Here is a 22,223-nt window from a genome sequence, read left to right on the forward strand (position 1 = left end):
TACACCCAGCAGCGCTGCTGATGCCTGAACGGTATGTGGAATGAAGTGGACGGGCATCGGGAGGCCACTATGGCACGGGGCAAGCACTATGGGCAGTCTATCTGAAGTGTACCTGGCGTATAAGACGACCCCCCACTTGGAGGCATATTTTTCAGGGCCAAAAAATCGTCTTATACGCCGGCAAATACGGTAGTTCTATTAGTATTGCCAAAGTTAATTGTTCATTTTGGGATGTCAAGGCAGAAGAAAGTCACTCCTTTGTTTTCCCATTCGTTCAAGTTGAAAAGTATGACATTATTATCAGGTTAGATTGCTTCTCTCTTTTTTTAAAATAAAAATATTTTTATTGATTTCAGAAAGTAAAGGAGAGGGAGGGAGAGAGGGAGAGAGAGAGAGATAATCATTGATCGATTGCCTCCTGTGTGCATTGCGCCCGCAATCTGGGCATGTGCCCTTGACCAAAATCGAACCTGGAACCCTTCAGTCCGCAGGCTGACGCTCTATCTGCAAGCCAAACCAGCTAGGGTTAAATTGCTTCTCTTTGCTCACTAGTACTTGCCTGGTATTGGCCAGTGTATTTTGACTTAGAGTTGACACTAGTTTGGAAATACAGGTACAGTCATGCAAGAGACAATATGATGAGAATTAAAAAAAATTAGAGAATTGGGGCCAGTGAGTAATAGATGAGGAAAACATCCTCCAGCAATTGAGGAGTTGAGTTCCTTCTCCACTCCTCTTTTCTACTTAATAAGTAAAATGCAAAGCCTGAGGGCATTTGGCCTCTAGTAGAGGAAGTGAAGAGGTTTTGAATTGTTACAGAAAAAAGGTGATCTGGGTGGAGTAATGTGAACCTGGCACAGTATTTGAGCTTTGCTTTTGCTTCATTAAAAACACCTGTCATTATGTTTTATAGATTATAATAACGAAGATGAATTTGGAAGAAAGTTGAGGTTCCTCTTGCAACAGCTTCCACCTGTTAATTACAGTTTGTTAAAGTTTCTGTGTAGATTTTTAGCCAATGTAGCATCACATCATGAAGAAATTTGGTCTGCAAACTCTTTGGCTGCTGTCTTTGGTCCAGATGTCTTCCAGTAAGTTTTTAATAATTTTTGTTTAATTAAAAAAAACCCCCGAGTTTGTGGAATAGAATCATTATGCTGTCTCCCAAGGATCATAGGTTGCTTGATGGACCATTATTTTTTATACTAGAGCTGCTTAATCTTCCTAGCATTTTTTTGGACAGGATACAAATTAAGTAGGGTTTACAGATGGGAAAACTGAGGCACAGAATGATGACATTGCTCAAGATTATGAAATGATTCATTGGTTGTCTTCTGACTTTACCTGTGATTGATTTAAGAACTCTCAATTCAATTTGGATTTTTATTCTTAGCATTTACACAGATGTGGAAGATCTGAAAGAGCAAGAAATAGTGAGCAGGATAATGGCTGGACTTCTGGAAAATTACTATGAGTTTTTTGAAAATGAAGAGGAAGACTTTTCATCTAATGATTTGAGTTCAATTACTGAACAGGTGAGAATATTTTACATATTCTACTTGGAGGAAGAATTTTTTAAAAAAGAATTGCTCTCAAGGGCTTGGTACAAACTTTGGTGGAATTTTTAAGTACTAAATTGGAAGACATGCTCTTGGTTATTATATGGAATCATCTACATCCAAGTAATAGCTGAATGTGATATTATTTTTAAACAACTTGTCCTCAATTTGGATAATATGGGAAAGGCATTGAAACCAGAATATATGGTAGAGATTTTGTATGTTTATTTCTTCTATGTGTTTTTTCTTCTGTTAACTTAAGCTTTGTGTATTTTGTAAGAATAGTGTGTGTGTGTGTGTGTGTGTGTGGGTGTGGGTGTGGGTGTGGGTGTGTGTGTGTGTTGTTGAAGAATTGCTATCATAGAGGAATGTAGGCAGAGGGTAAGAAGTAGAAGGTAGAGGGAAAGATTCAGTACAAAGTTCATGCAAACTCTTAAGCAAATAAAGTGTTTCTTAGTTAAAGTAGCAACTCAGTATAGCAGTGCAATCATTGTCATTAATGAGAAACATTAGAGTAAGTTTAGGTTGCAAGTAATTTTTTAACTCTTGTTTGTAACTTTTGAAGCAAGTTTGTCTAGTGCTCTCTTCTTTTTGAGTTTCACCCTATTAATCTAACTATTTGGCTATTAGAATCTTTTAACGTAGTAGATATTTTTAGTAATAGTATGAGAGAGAGACTGGATATGATGAATGGTGTGTTTGAAAAATGGCCCAGAGTCAGTAGACATGGGGTCCTTAAAGGAATGTGAATGCAGTAGAATGGTTTGAAGATGTAGGTGATAATTATGTTTCTGTATACATTTGAGAAGGCAGGTAGCAGCATTCTCCACAAGCTGGAGTGTGGAGAGCAGGCATTACACAAGACCCTAGAGAGGGGAATTATAGCAGTCAAAGAAAGAAGAGATGGAGGTATGGATGAGGGTTTTCTTTAAGTGGAGTTGAGGTAGCTGCATATATATAGGGCAGGTTCAGAATAACTTATGAACAGAATAGACTGTTGATAAGTGGAAGGTCAAATTGACAAGGAGAGAATCAGAAGAACTTTTGAAGATAAATGGGTGAGAGAGAGCATTTTTATTTAAGGTTTTAATGTTTACTCTTACCCAAACTAATATAATCAATTCTTTTTTTTAAGTCTCTTTTTATTTATTTATTTCAGCTGTGTGTGTGTGAACCCCTACCCAAGGATATTTTCCCATTGATTTTTTTGGTCCTAGGAAATGAAGTAAAAAATGAGTTGTGTTTAAAATTTTCTTAGAATAGTACATCTTAGGTAATGTTAATTAATAGTTTCATGAAATTTTCTTTTTTGTTCTTTTCTAGTTTCATCAAATTTTAATTCTCTGTTTCTTTTTATATAGGTTAATGAACTTTCTGAGGAAGAAGAGGAAGATGAAAAGCTGGAACATATAGAAGAACTTCCAGAAGAAGGAGCAGAAAAATCAAATGACATGCCAGAGGTGGTACAATTAAGGATGACTGAAAACATCCTGGAAGCAAATAGTGTTACAGCATCAACAAGGTAGTATTTCATTTGAAAGAACTTTAGCTTTTGAGCATTTTATTCTAGAAGTAGATTCACTCAACCACTAAATCAAACAAGAAAAACTTAAAGTAATCTTGCTAAGAAATTTTTAGTTATAACATAGGTACCTTTCTTTTTAAATACAATCTCTTACATATATTTCTTTTTAAAAACGCAAATTTATTTATTTTTGTTAATCCTCACCTGAGGATTCTTTTTTTCCACTGATTTTTTTTTTTAGAGCGATTGGAAGGGAGGGAGGGGGAGAGAGAGAGTTCCTCACCTGAGGATTCTTTTTTTCCACTGATTTTTTTTTTAGAGCGATTGGAAGGGAGGGAGGGGGAGAGAGAGAGAGAGAGAGAGAGAGAGAGAGAGAGAGAAAGAGAAATCCATATGAGAAAGACATCCATTGGTTGCTTCCTGCACATGCCCCAACCAGGGCCAGGGATTGAGCCTGCAACCAAGGTATATGCTCTTGACCGGAATCAAACCCAGAATCCTTCAGTCTGAGAGCTGACACTAACCACTTAGCAAAAAATGGCCAGGTTTTGCCTTTTCTGTTTTTTGCTTGAGAACATCCTCTGAGTAATAGCAAATACTATTACTCTGGCAAGGCGTATAGTGCTGGTATTGAGATCATCATACTATCCTACATGGGGTACTTTTATTGGGCAGTAGTCAACTTTTCCTCCTTAAGATTTGGAATAAGTCAGTGTTTCTCTAAGTGAGTATCAGATGAAGTAGCTGGCATCATCTCTCCCCCCGCCACACACACACACACACACACACACACACACACACACTCACGAGGGAGAATGTTTTTAAGGGTCTTTTTTTGTGTGAAAAAGTAATTTCTTTAGAAAATTAGCGTCATACTCTGCTAGAGATGAACATAAAACTAACTACTACATGCTTTTCTGGTTGTTTCAAGGTAGTACAAATGTGGCAGTTTTCAGCATATTTTGTAGTCATTTAGTATTTTAAAGTTTTATAGCTAATTTCTTTCTTTGATTACAGTGCCCATATATCTCCCACCAGCATCTTACCAGCCTCTGCAGAGTAAGTAGTATACTTATAGAAGACAATTTAAAAGTTAAAAAAAAATATTGCTGAATTGTAGAAATGAAAATCATGTATTTATTGTGCTTCCTTTAGAGGAAGGATTGTACATAACACAGTGAAACTAGTTAGTAGTTTATGTACTGTAGTAGAAACAAATGAAGAAGGCACTAAGATTGAAAACTGTTAGAGCTTTTTTATTATTTTCTTGAAGAAGTAGACTTTGGCCCTAACCAGGTAAGCTCAGTTGGTTAGAGCATCATCCGATACGCCAAGTTTGCAGGTTCAATCCCCATTCAGAGAACATACAGGAATCAGCCAATGAGTGCATAAATAAGTGGAACAACAAATCAGTGTATAAAATAAAAAGAAAAAAAAAGAAATAGACTTCACGTAAAAAATAGGAACAATAACCTTACATTTTCTTTCTTTTATTTAACTGAGCATGGTAAATTATTTTGTTTACAAACATAGTTTTGAAAAGTCTATTTAAGTGACTATATAATAGTGAGGATGATTGACACTGGTCCTTCCCACCTCTGTAGTAATAGTGACATTATAATTGATTTGTATAATATCTATTTGGGCAGATTTCATTATAGAATTTGATCTTGTGTTGTGTATTCCTTGTATGTATTTCTTTTTACACTCTAGCTTACTCATTTAAAATTCATGATAATTTGTTTTACTGGTCATAGTTAACATTTATGTTTATGTAGTGAAATATGCAGTTAGGATGACTGTGTCTCACTAAAATGTGTTCTGTTTTGTAGCATTTTAGACAGAACAATTAGAACAACTGTGGAACAGCACCTTTTTGATCTGCAGAGCAGCATAGATCAGGATCTTAATTTACAACAGCAAAGTCTGGTGTGTAATAATGAAGCAGGAAGTATTAATTGTGATGGGGAAGGATCTAATAACCAGTAAGAAACTTTTAAAAACATTTTACTGCTATTATGAGTTATAAAATTGTTTTGTTATCATTGAAAAACCTTTACTTTTATTTAAATAATGGGGTCTCATCTTAGAGATTTCTGGAACTTTGTGTGAGAAGTGACTTTTGTATGTACTTGTATGTAAATTATCTATACTAGTATATATAAAAACCTAAGTGATCGTTATGATGGAATGACCAATTGCTATGACATGCACTGACCACCAGAGGGCAGATGCTCAAAGCAGGAGCTGCCCACAGCCTGCAGGCCCTGGTTGCCGAGCTCGCTCTCACTCCCCCGCTACCCTCCCCCAGGGTGCCAGGGCTCGCGCACTGGGGAAGCCTTTGCTCAGGTGCTGGGCGCCTGCGAGTAACCCGCCCCGCACCCGTGCAGCCTCTTCTGGGTGAGCCGGGCCACAGCTGCTAGGACCACAGCTGCCAGGACCATGGGCTCCCCGTGGTTTTGCGCAGGAACTGATCTGCGAGGCCTGGTGGGAAAGAGCGCACTGCCCGCCTGGCTTCCGTGCGGCGCCGCTGGGCGGCCCAGAGGCCCACACTGCACCCCAGCCTGTGGTGTCCAACCATGCTCACCGCATCTCTGCGTGGGGACTCGGGCGCCGTGATTCAGGAGGAGGGAGTGGGGGTCCAGGTGCTGCCCAGGGCCCAGAGGTTAGCTGGGACCTGCCCTTCCACGCCAGATGCTCATGCTTTGATCGCCAACCAGGCCTAGGGACCGCATGTGTGCACGAATTTTGTGCACCGGGTCTCTAGTGTTATATATACATGTATGTACATAGAAAAACCTGAAATTGTTTATTAAGCCCAACACAGCCAGGTTTTCCTCCCAGAACATCAGATAAAGTAGTTAGCTTACCTTTATAGACTGTTATATAAAAAATACTTCTAAAAGTTAGATTTCTGTGCAACAGGGTCACACCAGGAGAAACAAGCAGAGATCTAGACTGATAGGTTACAGGGACAGGAGAATATCACTCCTGGTGCATGTGATCATTGAATGACATGGTGAGCAGAATCATCTTTTCCTGTTTAAATTGTTATCCCCTGCCACTAGCCTCCTTTCTCCTTACATGGTTTTTGTGTTTTGTTTTGCTCTTTCCTTAAGAGTAGCCATTGTTAGTTGAATTTACATAAGTTAAAGTACCTCTGTGTACTGTGTTATGTGATGTAACTCCATTCTTTTTTTTTTTTTTTAAGCCAATCTACTTTTATTGCCAGGGTTTTCCACTTATACTTGACTGCATTTCTTTTTTTTATTTTTTTTTATATATTTTATTGAGTTTTTACAGAGAGGAAAGGAGAGAGATAGTCAGAAACATCGATGAGAGAGAAACATTGACCAGCTGCCTCCTGTACACTCCCCACTGGGGATGTGCCCGCAACCCAGGTACATGCCCTTGACCGGAATCGAACCTGGGACCTTTCAGTCCGCAGGCCGACGCTCTATCCACTGAGCCAAACCAGTTTCGGCTAACTCCATTCTTTAATATGACTTGTTACCTTTAAATGAATGAATGTCCATCAATCCACTCTCTCTTTATCCTGTCAAGTTTCATTAAATGCACTGTTTATTTTTGTCTCTCCATGGGATGTTGTAAGGAATCTACCTTGGTTGGCGGCTGCCCAGCTGCCCAGGGCTGGCCCGAGGTGCAGGCAAGGCTTGGATGGTGGCTGCCCAGCCACCCAGGGCCGGCCCAAAGAGCAGGCAAACCTCGGATGGCAGCTGCCTGGCTGCCCAGGGCCGCCCAAGGTTCAGGTAACCAGGGCCGGCTGAGGCTTGCACTGTTGGCAGTGGCAGCAGCAGAGGTGTGATGGGCGTTGCCTTCCCCTGATCACTGGGTCACCTCTCACCAGTGAGGGCTCCCGGACTGTGAGAAGGGGCAGGCCGGGCTGAGGGACCCCCTGCCAGTGCATGAATTTTCATGCACTGGGCCTCTAGTATTGTATAACTGCAGGTGTGTCATGTAGCTTGCATGAATGGCATCACCAGCCTGTGCAGCTCTTAAGCAATGGCCCTGGTTTGTCTCCTTTTAAGGCATGATTAGAACTGATAGAACTGCCCTAGCCATTTGGGTTGAGTGGATAGAGTGCTGGCCTGCAGACTAAAGGGTCCTGGGTTTGATTCTGGTAAAGGGTACAGTAAAGGTTGCAGGCTTTTATATGGCCTGGGCCCTGCCCGGGGCTTGTGCATGAGGCAGCCAATCGATGTGTTTCTCTCTGTCTTACTTTCTCTCTTCCAGACTCCCTAAAAATCAATGGAAAAATATTCTCTGGCGAGGATTAAGGAAAAAACAAAAGAATTGATAGAACTGGATCTAGAGGGAGTATTTGGGCTGAATATGAAGGGAAAAAACAGTATTTAAAAGTTGGAAAAAGTGGGAAAATGTTTCAAAAGATGTTATATAAGCAGGTTCCTTAGAGTTTGCCCTTAGCTTGACTAGAGATGTTGAAAACCTATGCCCATGCTTAGACAGTATTCTTATTTCTACAACTGGGGACAGTATTCTTATTTTTACCACTCATGTTCTCTCAGTAGTGGTATTGTCTTTGTAAACAAAAACCTGCAGAGTTTTGTATATTCTAAATTATGTAAGATGGGAAATCTGCAGTAGGAAGCTATTCCTGTTGTACTTGATAAAGTGTTGGACGCTACGGTGTCTAGTGCTAGATTTGTATTTTATTATGTATTATTTTTATTTTTAAAAAATATATCTTTATTGATTTCAGAGAGGAAGGGAGAGGCGGGGGGTGGGGAGAGAGAGAGAGAGAGAGAGAGAGAGAGAGAGAGAGAGAGAGAAACGTCAATGATGAGAATCATTGATGTGTATTTTAATTAAACAAATAGGTCATTATTATGATTGAGAGTGGATATTTTTAAGGAAAATTGTTATTTTAGTACATAAATGAATTTTAAAGCCATTCATCTTGTTTTTTGTAAAAAATCCTCATCTGAGGACATTTTCATTGATTTTTAGAGAGAGGGGAAAGGAGGTAGAGAGAAAGGGAGAGAAACATCGATTCATTGCTTCTGGGGCTGGGGATAGGACCTACAACCTAGGTATGTGCCCTGACCAGAAATTGAATCTGTGACGTTTTGGTGCATGAAACAATGCTCCTACCAAATGAACCACCCCTGCCAGGGCACCATTCATTTTTCAAAAGAGTTAACAAATAAGGTAGATTTCTTACAACCTCCCATGGAGAGACAAAAATAAACTTAATGCATTTAATGAAACTTGGCAGGATAAAGAGAGAGTGGATTTTTATGAAAAGGGTGTATTTTCTTTAATAAGTAAAAGTTTCAGATCATTGTTTATTTTAAAGGCATTACGTATTCAACATTTGACCTGATCTGATTTTTTAATCATCATTTCTAGGGTTGATATTGCTGATGATATTATTAATGCCAGTGAAAGAAGCAGAGACTGCTCAGAACCTGTGGCCAGCGCTAATTTAGACAATGAAGTTATGCAGCAAGATTTTGTATTTGATGATGAAGAAAATAACCAGGTAAGAAATGCAAAGCCTTAAAAAAATCTGTTGGGTGTGCTAAACATACAATTCTGATTGTTTCATGTATTCCTTTGACAGCAGAAGCCATAGTTCACTATCTTTTCTAACCCACGTATATATTTTGATTCAAGGAACACACATTTTTTTAGTAGTGGTGAGGAACCATTATTGGGTAGAGAAGTAGGTATAAAATGCCTTATTTTAAATTAGAGGCCTGGTGCATGAAATTTGTGCACTGGGGAGGGGGTGGGGGGAATGTCCCCTCATCCCAGCCTGGCCCCTCTCCAATCCGGGACCCCTTGACGGATGTCCCTGGGATCAGGCCTAAACCGGCAGTGGGATATCCCTCTCACAATCCTGGACCGCTGGCTCCTATTTGCTCACCTGCCTGACTGCCTGGTCGCCCCTAACTGCCCCCTGCTGCCGGCCAGGTTGCCCCCAACTGCCCCCTCCCTGCTGGCCTGGTTGCCCCGTGCAGCCTGCTTGTTCCGTCGTTTGGTCATCCCTCATTAACCCCCTTGCCGGCCTGGTCATAGACAGCCATCTTGTGAGGGTGTGAGGGTTAATTTGTATATTACCGCTTTATCATATACGATATTTTCTGGAAAGACAAATTATGACGTTAGCTGAGGTGGTTGGTGGTATTGTCCTTAAATTTTGTTCTTTTAAAAGGTTTTATTTTCCAGGTTTTTTTTATGAAGGGCCTTTTTATAATTAGAGAAAACCCGTGAATATAACTTTAAAAATAAATTATTTTCATTGTCACAATTGCTAGTAGTAGCATTGTTTTTAACATAATTTCAATAAATGTACAAAGCGGCATCTTTCTAAGACATGTTTCAAAGCTTACTTTTTGGTGTTGTTAATCCTTACCCGAGGATAAAGATTTTTAAAGAGAGTGGAAGGGAGGGGAGAGACAGTGAGAGAAACATCGATGTGAGAGACATATTGATTGGTTGCCTCCTACATGAGACCCGGCCAGGGCTGAGATACATGCCCTTTGACTGGAATTGAACCCAGAACCCTTCAGCCCATGGGCTGGCGCTCTGTCCACTGAACCAAATTGGCTAGGCTCAAAGTTTAGCTTTGATAACACTTTTTAAGGTAATATACTTAATTGATAAGGAAGTTTTCTTCAGCATGTTTTCATTCTAAACCAAGCATGTTAAACTCACGGCCCAGCCAATATAACAGTATGGAAGAAACATTTTAATAAAAATTTTGTAACTTAATTTTTACAATATCCTGTTATACATAATTATTAATAATGAACTACAATGTTCGCTAATGACTGATTACTATAATTGTGTTGCATTCATTTCCCTTACGTGCCTTACGCACAGGCACACCATTTCTCTCCACTAATACTAGCAGCAAATATTTTAGCAGCCGATGGCCACATCATTAGTCTTGGACTGACTTGTTTGGTGTGCACAACAGCAAATATTTCGCTTTTGGAGAACAAGAAAAATAGGTTTATTTGTGTTACACTTGTTCATTTGTGCAGTTATTCAGTGTCTGGTAAGTTAATGTTCAAGAAAAAATATTAATTTTTATTAAAATTTTCTGTTATTTTATGTTAACAATTACTCATTTTATTTCAGCCCTTTGTATCCAGCATGTCTCTATCAAAGTAAACCTATGTTTCTATGAAAATTGAAGGTTTTGTTTTTTTGTGGCCCACATAAACTTTAAACCTTGTTTATTTGGCCTATGTTAGCCTTTGAGTTTGACATGCTTGTTCTAAACCATAAACCAAAGTAGGTATAATAAATTTAGAGTCAGGCAATTGAGATTTGTATTCTGACTTCACCTCTTCATAGCAGTGTGACTTTAGTAAGTCACCTAAATTCTCTGAGCTTCTTTTTTTTCTTTTCTATAGATAAGGGGGGAGAGGGGAGGGGTTAATACCAATGTTAGAGAATTATTTTAAATATGGAAAGAAGTAAAAGTATAAAATTATGTTATAAATTGGAAAACATTTCACAGTATTTAAGCTGCTGCTGTTACTACTGACTGGACTTGTATATTGCTTGTGTATTAATGCTATTTACCCTGGTATATTAGATTAATTCCTTATCCTCTATTCATGGTTTTTGCTTCTGAGGTTGTCTTCTTACCCTTTCCTGGACTATTAATTTCTGCCTGCCTCCTGGATCATTTCCGTTAAGATATTTATGTTATTATTTCTTTCATGTGTAGTATGAAAAAAACACACCCTCTTTTCACCTTTATCCCAGTCTAGTGACAACCCTTTTTTCCTGCTTCTTTTTGATAATCCTCACCTGAGGATATATTTTCCATTGATTTTATTATTTTTTTTTAGAGAATTTTGGGAAGGAGGGAAGGAGCAGGGGGGAGAGAGAGAGAGAGAGGGAGGGAGAAAAACATGTATGTGAGACACATTGATTGGTTGTCTCCCGCATGTATCCTGACTAGGGATTGAACCTGCAACCCAGGTAGGTGCCCTTGACTGGGAGTCGAACTGGTGACCCTTTGGTGCATGGACCGACACTCTAACCATAGAGCACACCAGCCAGGGCTCTACAGATTTTAAGATACAATTTTTACATATTTGTCTTTTGAAAAAGCGATATATTCAGATAGTAAAAAATTTAGTTACAAAAGGATATATAGAAAAGTCACCTCCCTATTCTCATCTATCCATTTTAATTTCTCCTCCATCATACTGACATAAAATAAAACTATTAAAAAAAACCCAAACTGTCCTATCCAAATAAATGCTACAGTGAATAGCCTCAGAATTAACCATTTCACCTTATACAAGCTTACCTTAGGATAAATTTATAGAAGAAGAATTTTGGGTCATAAAATACATGCATTTGTAATATTACTATATATTGCCAAATGGCCCTCCATTGAACCAATTTACACTATCAATTAACAATGCATAGTAGTACCTATTTCATGGTGCCTTCACCAATAGCAGATTTTTTTTTAATCTTTATTGTTGAAAGTATTACATAGGTCTTCCTTTTCCCCCCATAAACCTCTTCCAGCAGATTTTTTAAATTACAGCCTATTATGGGAAACTTGAACATTGTAATTTTCATTAACATTTTTTTTTCAGAGGGGTGGGGGGTAAGGCAGGGTGGGTGGGATGGGAAAGAAGGGGGAACGGGGCTCATTAACATTTCTTTTTAATTATTTTTATTTATTGGTTTTAGAGAGAGGAAGGTAGAGCTAGGATTTAATTTGGTTCTTTGAGTAAAACACCAGGTCTCGTTTTAAATATTTGGTCTGGGTAATGGTTATTTCATGTACCCAGAAAGTTTCATATTTAAGAATGAAGCTACTATATTCTAGAGCAAGAGTAGGGAATCTATTTTCTGCCAAGGGCCATTTGGATATTTATAACATCATTTGAGGGCCAAATAAAATTATCAATTTAAAAATTAGCCTGCTATATTTGGTCAAAAATTTAATTAACTCACCCTTACTGTCTTGTCAGGGCCACATCAAATGATCTCATGTTTTAGAAAATGAAGGTTGCTGAAGTCTATTTCTAGACCAGTGCTTCTCATACTTTGTATCTCAGGACCTCTTTATATTCTTAAACTAGAGGCCCCGGTGCATGGATTAGTGTACCGGTGGGGTCCCTTGGCCTGGCCTGCGGGGATTAGGCCAAATCGGCTTTCCGACATTCCCTGAGGGATCCTGGATGTGAGAGGGCACAGGCCAAGCCAAGGGACCCCACTGGCCTCTAGTATGCATATAAGATCTTTGGTTAATCTCTTCCTGCCCTCCCCCCTTCTCCCCCTGAGATTCATCAGTCTGTTCCATGTTTCCATGCCTGTGGTTTCTGCTCCTACATTGTGTCTGCCCCCTGATGGTCAGTGTGTGTCATAGCTACCGGCCATCCAATCACTTAGGCTTTTATCTATACAGACTAGGGGCCCAGTGCACAAATTTGTGCACCTTGAAAGGAACTGTGGGCCACGAGGCTGTGGTGGGCACAGGGGCGGGTCTTGGCCCATACTCTGTGTCCCCGCCCACCCCCTCACAGTGGCCCCCGATTGCCCCTCAGGAGCAGGGGCAGGTGGAGAAGCCCTCAGGGATGATCAGGGCCAGCAGCCGCTGCTTGCACCCGCTGACAGCACTGAGTGATCAGGACCGGTGCTGGGTGCCAGCAGTGGGTGTGAGTGGTAGCTCCAGCGCCAGCTGCGGGTGCAAGTGGGGTTGGCGCCGGCAGTGGGTGTGAGCAGCAGCTCTGGCGCCGGAAGCTGGTGTGAGAGGTGGTTGCCGGTCCGGATCGCCCCTCAGGAACAGGGGCGGGTGGAGAAGCCCTGAGGGGCAATCAATGCCAGCAGCTGCCGCTCACACCCACTGACTGTGCTGAGCGATTGGTGCCGGGCACCGGCAGCGGCTGCGAGTGGTGGCTCTAGTGCCGGCAGTGGGTACAAGTGAGGCCAGTGCCAGCAGCAGGTGCGAGCACCAGGCGGGATTGTGGTGTGCGGGAGCAAAGAATTTTCAGTAGGCTTGCCCTGCCAGAGGCTTGCCCTGATGACAGTGACTGGCGCGGTACCCCACCTTGGTCTGGTGCCCCTGCTCACCTGTTCCACCATCCCACCATGGCTGACGCCTGCCATGTTCTGTGCTCTGCCGCCTGCTGCCGATGCCTGCCATGTTCCACCCATGCCCCCTGGTGGTGAGTGCATGTCACAGCAACCAGTTGTTCTGCCGTTCGGTCTATTTGCATATTAGGGTTTTATAGATATAGAGGTTATTGAGGATCCTTGCCCTGGACTGTTCGCTCAGTCGTTAGAGCGTTGACCTGAGGATCGAAGGGTCGAGGACTTGATTCCTGGTCAAGGACACGTACCTAGGTTGCAGGTTCAATCCCCGCCCTAGGTTGGGGTGTGTGTAGGAGGCAATCAATTGATATGTCTCTCTCACGTTGATGTTTCCCCCCTCCCCCCTCCATTCTCTAATTATCAATGGAAAAAAAATATCCTCTAGTAAGGATTAACAACAACAACAAAAAGTTATTGAGGATCCCATAAAAGTATTATTTACATAGATATATTTATCAGTTTTACTATATTAGAAATTAAAACAGAACTATAAAAATGTTTCTTAACTCAAATAAAACAATAATACACTCATTCAAGGTAACATAAATAAGGTTGCTTTTTTTTCTTAATAAAAAGCGGCTATTTAAAATTTTTTTATTTTGAGGAGTGTCGTGGTTGTTGCTATTGATTCTTTTGTATGAAGTGTATGAAGACAATTTAGCTTTACAGAGATAAGTAGATGGAAAAGGGAGAAGTATTTTAATAGCTCTTTCAGATAATTATGGACTGTCTTTCATATTAAACAAAATTGGGTCAGTTTCTTAGCCAGTCAGAGAAAGACAAATATCACATTATCTCACTCATTTATGGAATATAATGAACAACATAAACTGATGAACAAAAACAGATCCAGAGACAGAGAATCATTGATCAGAACGTCAAACCTCAGAGGGAAGGTAGGGGAGGGTGGGGGTAAGGGGGAGAAACCTACCAAAGGACTTGTATGCATGCATATAAGCCTAACCAATGAACACAGACAACAGGGGAGTGAGGGCATGAGTGGGGAGGGGGTAATGAGGGGATAAGGACACAAATATAATGCCTTAATCAATAAATTTAAAAAAACAAATGAAAAGAAAAAGAATCTTGAATTGAACCCTTTGTTGATTTCAGAGGTAGTGATAAACACTAAGAAGTTTACATAATTTGTGGTAATGCACAGGACATTTGTGTTAGACTTGGTAGGTATTTATTATGGGGAGTAATAGGAATGGGATGGTGTCACTAAGCCCATTAAAAAATGGAGGAGTGTTCTTACGTGTTTTGAGATTCACAGTTGTTATTTCAAATAAAAGGATCTCGTGAACTACATGACCTCTCTGTCACCTGCTAAGAAGTTACCAACTTCTGTTTGTGAGTCAGGAGAAGCAGAGTTTGCAAGTGGGACACAAAACAATCTTTTTTGGAGGAGAGAATTATAAGGAAGGAAAAAGAATGTGATAGTGGTAGTAGTACCTATTACATAATAAGGTAGTGAGCTAAAGAGGGGCATTTGACTAACTTGTGATCTACTTCTCTAAGATTGGGAACTTCCTCTCATATATGAGTATTAGGAGCTCCATTAATACAGTAGTGGTGTTCTTTTTATCAGTCTGTAGGTATACTGTTAGAGCCATGTGGTGACCATGGTGATAGTGAAGATGGCTGTCTTGAGAGGTAAGCATTTTCTCTTATTGTTGTTAATTAATGAATCATTTTGAGATTACGGGTTCTTAAATTTATGGGTGGAATTTTTCGATGACTCTTTTGTAGCATATATTTTAGATAATCTAAAGAACCAAGCTTCTTATTTTAATGGTAAGCATAAAGCTGATTAAATTCAAAGGGGTGTAGGTTTAGACAGTTAAAACTTGGAAAACATTCAGGGGGATGAACACAGCCACATTAGAGACACTTAAAACTTGCAGTTCGTTTGTAGAACAATTAGGAATTTATTGATACTCTGAATATACCTTTCAGTGTATCATAGTCTTGGAACTATGCATGACTAACTGAAAGATTGTAGTATATTTGCTTCAACAAATATGTATAGGATGTTTTTGTTCCTCTTCTCCTTGGTATGTCCCAGGACTGTCTCTTTATAAAAAAAATTAAATTTATTGAGATAACATCATTAATATATAAGATTCAGGTGTACAACATTATATAATTTGATATCTGTATACCGACATTTGACCCACTTTACCTAATTTGCTCTCCCCACCCTCTTTCCCCTCTGGTAGTCACTGTTTTGTTGTGTCTGTCTATGAGTTTGTTTTAGCTCGTTATGTTAGTTTGTTTGAATTATATTTTTTAGGGGATCTTTTTCGTCTGACTTACTTCACTTTGCATAATCATCTAATGCAGTTAATGCTTGTTTCCCCCCTTGTTTATCAGCAGTAATGGGAAGGGGATTCCTTGCAGCAGTGAATATTTAAGCCATATGTAGTCCGTATACAATGGAGACTCTAATACTCAATAGATAGAGTCTCTTTGACCAGAAAGAAGTTTTCTAGAATGTTTTAAGTCACCACGTAGGTTTTAGATTTTGTTTCCCTTTTTGTGATTCTTTAAGATGTTGCTAAGAAGTGTATTGTAACTTTCTTAGGAAAGATAATTGATATTCTGAAAACAAATCAGTAATAAAGTTGCAGACTAGATTGTAAATACTGAGAAATTCCAAATAGCATTATTAATTTGATGATAGCCAATTGGCAAGGATAAACTTGCGTTAATGCCATTGTCTCTTTTAATTATGAGTAGGAAACCTGTTCCCTGAGGGTAAGTAAATTCTTTGGAGCCATGTCTCTGGAGTGTCCCCATACTCTGAAGGTCCACAGATTTCCTGCTTACAGCAGTTCCTTGTGCTTCCTTTCAGGAGGCAGGAATGATCCTCTTCCAGCCCAGGGAGTATTGGAGCTATGGGCTGAAGATTTAAGATTAACAGCATTGACAGGCATCCCCAGAATGATGACATCTGGATTTGGTAGAACAATAAGGATCCATTTAGTGAGGACTCAATCTTTTTGGAAAAAGCTCTTTCCTCTTCAACTTGTGTATAGGTTAGCAAACTTGTTTTAGATCCAAAGAGTTTCTTGGTTAGGTGGATTTTACATTTTGTATGTTTAACACACATGTTTCTCGAATTTAGTCTGTTAGGGTACAATTTAGCTTATCCCACCACTTGTTCCCATTCTAAGCAAAGGAGGGTCTTTGAGTTTGCCAAGGAATTTAGTTGTTTACATGTTTAGCAAGAATAAGGTAATTAATTAGGTATATGAGGAGATGACTTGCCCTATTTAGATCAAGACCTATTTTCTGAGTGCATACCCTGTTATGGCAGGGTAGAAGTAGCACCTGTGCATATCATTATAAATTGGCATAGTGTCTTTGGGGAGAAGTTTCCCTCAGTAACTATATTTTTACCTACTATGATACTAGGTGCTCTGTTGACAGGTTATATAGGCAGAGATCATTTGTGATAGTTTGCTGTTACACTTGTTCTAAATAGGGGTGGGTTTTTGTGGGGAAATACGAGGTGAATTGAAATAAAATTTCTTATTTACATTTTATCATAATTTTAGGAAGGAGGTTTAGAAGTTTCGATTGTGATAGAACACAATCAGATTTAAGATATAGGTCATAGCTATACCTTTCAAAAATCATCTTTAAAAGAAAAATATATCCTAGAGTGAGGGAATATAGAGCTGTTTGGTTAAAACTAATATTTATTTGACAAAATCTTTTGTATTATACATTCAGTTCTTTTGGTTTCTATTTATTTTGGATTTTCTTTTTTTTAATCCTTACCAGAGGACATGCTTAGAGAGAGGGAGGCAGAGAGAGAGAAACATTGATTGGTTGGTTGCCTTCCACATGTGCTCCATCTGGGGATCAAACCCCCAGCCCAGGCATGTGCCCTGAATGGCAACCCTTTGGTGCACAAAATGACACTCAACCAGCTAAGCCACTCTGGCTGGGCTTATTTTTCTTTTAAGTTTAAAAAAAATTTTGGGGGGTGTGTGTGGTTGTATGGGAAGGTGGTGAGTGTTACTTAATTTTTCTAACCTGAAGTGATTCTGTGGATCTTTTCAGTAGTGTGTGATTTTCAGATATAGGGCTCCAAAGAATGGGAATGTGTCTAGTTGTCATTCTTCTGTCACATTATAAATGCTAACTCTGGGGAAGAGATGAATCTAGGTAAGAAATATGCAATGAATAGTAACCTATTTATTCTTAAAAGAGTAATAATTTTATTTGTATTTTTAGGAAAGAATATTTGTCATTTGACAGTGATAAATTGTCGCACTTAATTCTGGTAAGAATTCTTTTTCTTTTATGGTTCTTAGAAATTTGACTAGGCTTAAGCTACTAATTATTATATCTGGCTTTTAACTTCTGAGTTGTATAGATTTCAAGGGGGTTTAAAATATACTCTTACCAAATGTTTTACAGTTAAAGTAGCACTTATTATGTCACTTTTGGTTACAAGAAACTTAGTTATGAAAATACTTTCCTGAATTTGGGGTCCAAACATTGTTTCCTAATAAGACATATAAAACTGCAAATTTATATTTGAAAGTATTGTGGATGATGGGAGTGGGGCAACTTATTGTATAGGCACAGTAAACTAATGAAGACTACACAGGATATATGCTGGTTGTCTGTCAGCTGGGTATGAAAAGCTTCCTAGATGTGAAATGTATTCTTTATTTTAAAATATAGGACTCTTGTACCAAGATGTGTGATTTGAATGCCAACACTGAATCAGAAGTGCCAGCAGATCAAAGTGGTGTTCAAGGAGAAGCAACATGTGTCCAAATTCCACATTTAGATCTGAAGAATATTTCTGATGGTGATAAATGGGAAGGTAATTTTACTCACACGAATTTTTTTCCTGATAATGTTCTTTGTAAATGAAATTTTCCAAGCAGTTATGAGATAACTGGCCTTTTTCTGGATAATCTTATTGATTTTTATTTTCTGTTCTCTTTTTCATATAAGAAGAGTGAGTGTTTTTACTCAAATGCATTAATGAGATTATGGGGCAACTATCTCTTATGAATAGACAATCTTATCTGATCCATTAGCTTTGAAGATAAATGTTAAAACAGAGTAAAAAATATAACACTCAGAATGGGCTTTTATTAATTGTTAAACTTGATAATATTAACCAGTCTTTAAAATCTAGTATCTTGATGTCTTGGGAATCTCACCATATTAAAGAGGGGACTTATACATAGCTGCCTGTTCTTTATGATCATAAAAAAAAAAGATCTTCAGGGGCATTTCTGTGCAAATACTGTACCATTTCCCTGTTAGGTTTGGTTATGAAGTTTGGGAGCCAGGCCCTAGCAATTTTTATAAAGGAGAGAAGTTAGAATTTAAATTTAAAAACAAGACATCTGGGTACTTGGATTTCATTATATATGAGTTTTTCTTTTTTATCAAAAAAAGCAAAAACTAAATAAATACTGAATTCCAGTGATTGGTTTGCATGTTTATGGGGATATGTGCTAATATTTGCATTTTACTTTGACATTCATGAAAAAATAAGATGGTTAATAGGGTAGATAAGGCAAGTTATAAAGCATGTATAGTCAAATGTTAATGGTGGAATCTAGGTAATTGATACAGGTGTTCATTGTAAAATTCTTTAAACTAGACTGTATATTTGTAAACTTCCAAATAAAATGTTGGGGTGGGAAGCGCTAGCAAGCAACAAATTTGGATCCAGGAGTCCTTTTGGATCATACACCTTCCTTGGTAAAAAGAATTGAGACGACTCAGAAATCTTAAGTAAAGTTACGTATTTGTTCACTTGGATGAAGATCCCTTGGATATCTCACCTTTGGCAAGTTAGCTAATAACATACAGTGGCAATAACGAGAAATTGCAATGCCAATACCAATCCTTTTGCCGCCTTAAGTCAACTCACCTGATCACATTTGGAGTGTTTTATTATTTATTTTTAAGATATAGCCAATTTTTAAAGTCCCAACCAAGTCATTCTCTGTGCCAACTTTAACTGCTGTCTCCCATTCCCCCTCTATTTTTTTTGTTTAGATGTTTTGTATGCAACCCCCCCCCCCCCCCAGGCATATTATGTGTCTTAACTTAAACTGATACACAGATAAGGAAGTTGTCTTTCATTTGCTATATTCTGGGTTATTCAGGATGTTTAGAATTTATGAAGATATTCCCCAGAGTTAGGGGACACGTTGGCATCCTGGTGGCAGTGAAAATCAAATGTCCCTCTTAGTTATTTATCCTGGCATAGTCACTGAAAAGGAATGATGGTCAATAGATCATCCCTCAAGCCACAGTAGGAAAGGAGTCTCTGAAAGATGAGGCTGGGATTCTGACAAAGGACTTAAGCTCCTTCCTCATGGAGAATGCAGCCCTTTACAATCCAATGCTGAAGGTCCTCATCTTAAGTATTAAGCATAAAAGAGCAATTATTTTTCATCATCTGAGGAAATAGGACATTCTCTAGCTTCAGCTTTCTGGGGATTTCCCAAATAGAACCTAATGCTGGGCTCTTTTTTGTTTCTGTGTCAGAATCTACCCCTTAACAGCTGGTGTTATGGAAGGGAGGTAACATATTGATCCCTGATTTTCAGTGCCCAAAGTGCCCTGTCACCACCTGGCTCAATAGCCTTGACAAGTCCCTGCAGTTCTCCTTCTGGCACTTCCAGGAATAGGGTCAGTGATTTTTCAGAAATCTGAGTGAACTTCTCATTCGTGAACCTGTATGTACTTGGAAGAGTGGCCATTAGCACACCATGTTGTTCCTTCCAACTTTGCCAACAACACAAGAATTGATTTTCTGTAAAGTTAGGATATCCTACATAATAAAAGCCTAATATGCTAAGTGTCTGGTCAGCTGGTCAGCTGTTCAACCAATCAAAGTGTAATATGCTAATGATACGCTAAGGCCACGTACACGAATTCGTGCACCAGGCCTCTAGTTCTAAATGTCTTTGTTAAGAGGCTGAATTACTTTAGACCCTAGATACCTTAGAATCAGAGACAAACCTTGTTGAGTGTAACTCTTAATAGAGAAGTGGGGTGACTCCCGATAGAGGTCCACTTTTTCCTATGTGTGAGTTTTCTTTTTTGTATTGCTCCAAGTATAGTCAGTAGAATGCAGTTAGCAAGCAGGTGGCCCATATATACCACTGGTATGCATTTGTAGCAGCTGTTCAAAAGGTCTTGGCTTTTAGTGGAAGTGGATAACATTTTTCCTTCAGATTCTCTCCTGCTAACTCTTGAATGGAAAACAGCAATCAAAGAACAATCAAAGGGCGATTTTTTGTGTGTGTCAAATCAATTATACTGAAAAGCTTCAAACAGTACCTGGTTAAGAGTTTCCATTTCTTTTGTTTTATGTTTGAGTTTTAATAAACAGTACTCTTTGATTTTTTTGCCTTGCTTGCTGAAATGGAAATGTTATGTTTGTGTTTGTTTTTAAAGTTTGGTTAGTAATTTCTTTGGATAAAGTTTTTGAGTGGAATGCCTAACTGGTTTTAGGGTAATATTTTTGGTATCTTTGGCTTGTGTTAGTTATGTGTATGGTTTGTTCTGACTGTGCTGTATGTTCACTTTAGTATTTTTTGCCATTTTTTTCCATTTTATTAGCATCATGCCCTATCACTTTCCCCCTCATTGATTTCAAAACAATGCATCTGCAGAGAGATGGGGAGGGTAAGTATGGTTCACCATAGTTTAGTTTTTATGCCTTTTTATGGTTCACTTTGTTTGCCTTTTTTATTAGCCCTTCTCCTGCTGTCCCCATATGGTTGGAAAACTGATCTGGGTTAAAAATGGTACCCAGAAAAAATTGTTTCTGTTATTTCTATCTTTTCTTAAAATAGGAGATTGCTTGTAAAATGTTTGCCAGTTACTTATATGCTGGGAAGCAGGTACAAGGGGTTGCTTTGAAAATCACTTTATTGCTGGGTTTCTTGTGGAAAGGCACGCTTTGTACCTTTTTAGTGATCAGGTTGATCTTGGCTTTAAAAACTAACAAAATATGTTTTTATTACCCTGGAAAACTATAATGCTTTAAACTGCTAATGCATAAAATTAGAAACTAAATTACTAAAGTAACAATCCTTAGCTATTGAGTGCAGAAAAAGAAAACGTCATTCTTGATTTTTGACAGTCAAACCATCTTTGCATCCCAAAATACTTTAAAACTCATTTTTGTTATTGTTAATAACCATGGCGTAAATTGTAGTTTTAAATAAAGTTAATGTGTAGATAGAAAAGTGAAAAGTGTCTCCCCTTCCCCACAGACTCCAGTAATACTTGAAAGTTAATTTTATATTTGGAGTATATTTATGGACTGTGTATTTATCTCTGTGTTTATATGTAATTAAGCCTTATATATGCAATGATATTAAATATGTCATTGTGGTTTTACTTGAAAACATACAGGGTAACCAATAAAATAAATGTGCTTAGGAAAGATGTGCTATTAAATTATGTCTTGATAATACTGTTGGGTGTTTAATTATTAAAATATATATTGTACATCAGAATCCTGTAACAGAAAATAACCACCACAGTTTAATGTTAGAGGCTAGGTGCTATTAGGTAAGTTAGCTACTCATTTGGAAATGTGAGAATTCATTTGGAGTCAGAGAACTCCATTTGGTGAGTGTTCTGTATAGCTTGGGGAATAGCTTCCACTTCTTTTTTTAATATATTTTATTGATTTTTGAGAGGAACGGAGAAGAGGGATAGAGAGTTAGAAACATCGATGAGAGAGAAATATTGATCAGCTGCCTCCTGCACACCCCCTACTGGGGATGTGCCCACAACCAAGGTACATGCCCTTGACCGGAATCGTACCTGGGACCCTTCAGTCCGCAGGCCGACGCTCTATCCACTGAGCCAAACTGGTCAGGGCTGCACCTCCTTTTACCGTCTCCGCCCAGGTGCACTGGCCATGCCCTGAGGGTCTGGGGAAGGGGAGCTACCATGACATTGAAAGGGATGTTCCTGTGGAAGCCAGCAGACAGGCTTAGGTC

At 38.8% G+C, this 22,223-nt stretch overlaps 1 protein-coding gene across 1 annotated transcript in view; it reads left to right on the plus strand.

Annotated features, from left to right (window-relative positions):
- Nucleotides 1-22,223, plus strand: part of FAM13B (family with sequence similarity 13 member B) — a 45,349-nt gene that overhangs the window by 7,365 nt on the left and 15,761 nt on the right. The window contains exons 2-11 of the mRNA XM_006772485.2: nucleotides 914-1,091; nucleotides 1,394-1,535; nucleotides 2,921-3,081; nucleotides 4,102-4,143; nucleotides 4,917-5,069; nucleotides 8,476-8,608; nucleotides 14,798-14,862; nucleotides 17,455-17,503; nucleotides 17,911-18,055; nucleotides 20,827-20,901. Of these exons, the coding sequence (XP_006772548.1) occupies nucleotides 914-1,091; nucleotides 1,394-1,535; nucleotides 2,921-3,081; nucleotides 4,102-4,143; nucleotides 4,917-5,069; nucleotides 8,476-8,608; nucleotides 14,798-14,862; nucleotides 17,455-17,503; nucleotides 17,911-18,055; nucleotides 20,827-20,901 (1,143 nt within the window). The remainder of the gene's footprint in view (nucleotides 1-913; nucleotides 1,092-1,393; nucleotides 1,536-2,920; nucleotides 3,082-4,101; nucleotides 4,144-4,916; nucleotides 5,070-8,475; nucleotides 8,609-14,797; nucleotides 14,863-17,454; nucleotides 17,504-17,910; nucleotides 18,056-20,826; nucleotides 20,902-22,223) is intronic.

Source organism: Myotis davidii, unplaced genomic scaffold (assembly GCF_000327345.1).
Source record: "Myotis davidii unplaced genomic scaffold, ASM32734v1 scaffold545, whole genome shotgun sequence".
Lineage (NCBI taxonomy): Eukaryota > Metazoa > Chordata > Mammalia > Chiroptera > Vespertilionidae > Myotis > Myotis davidii.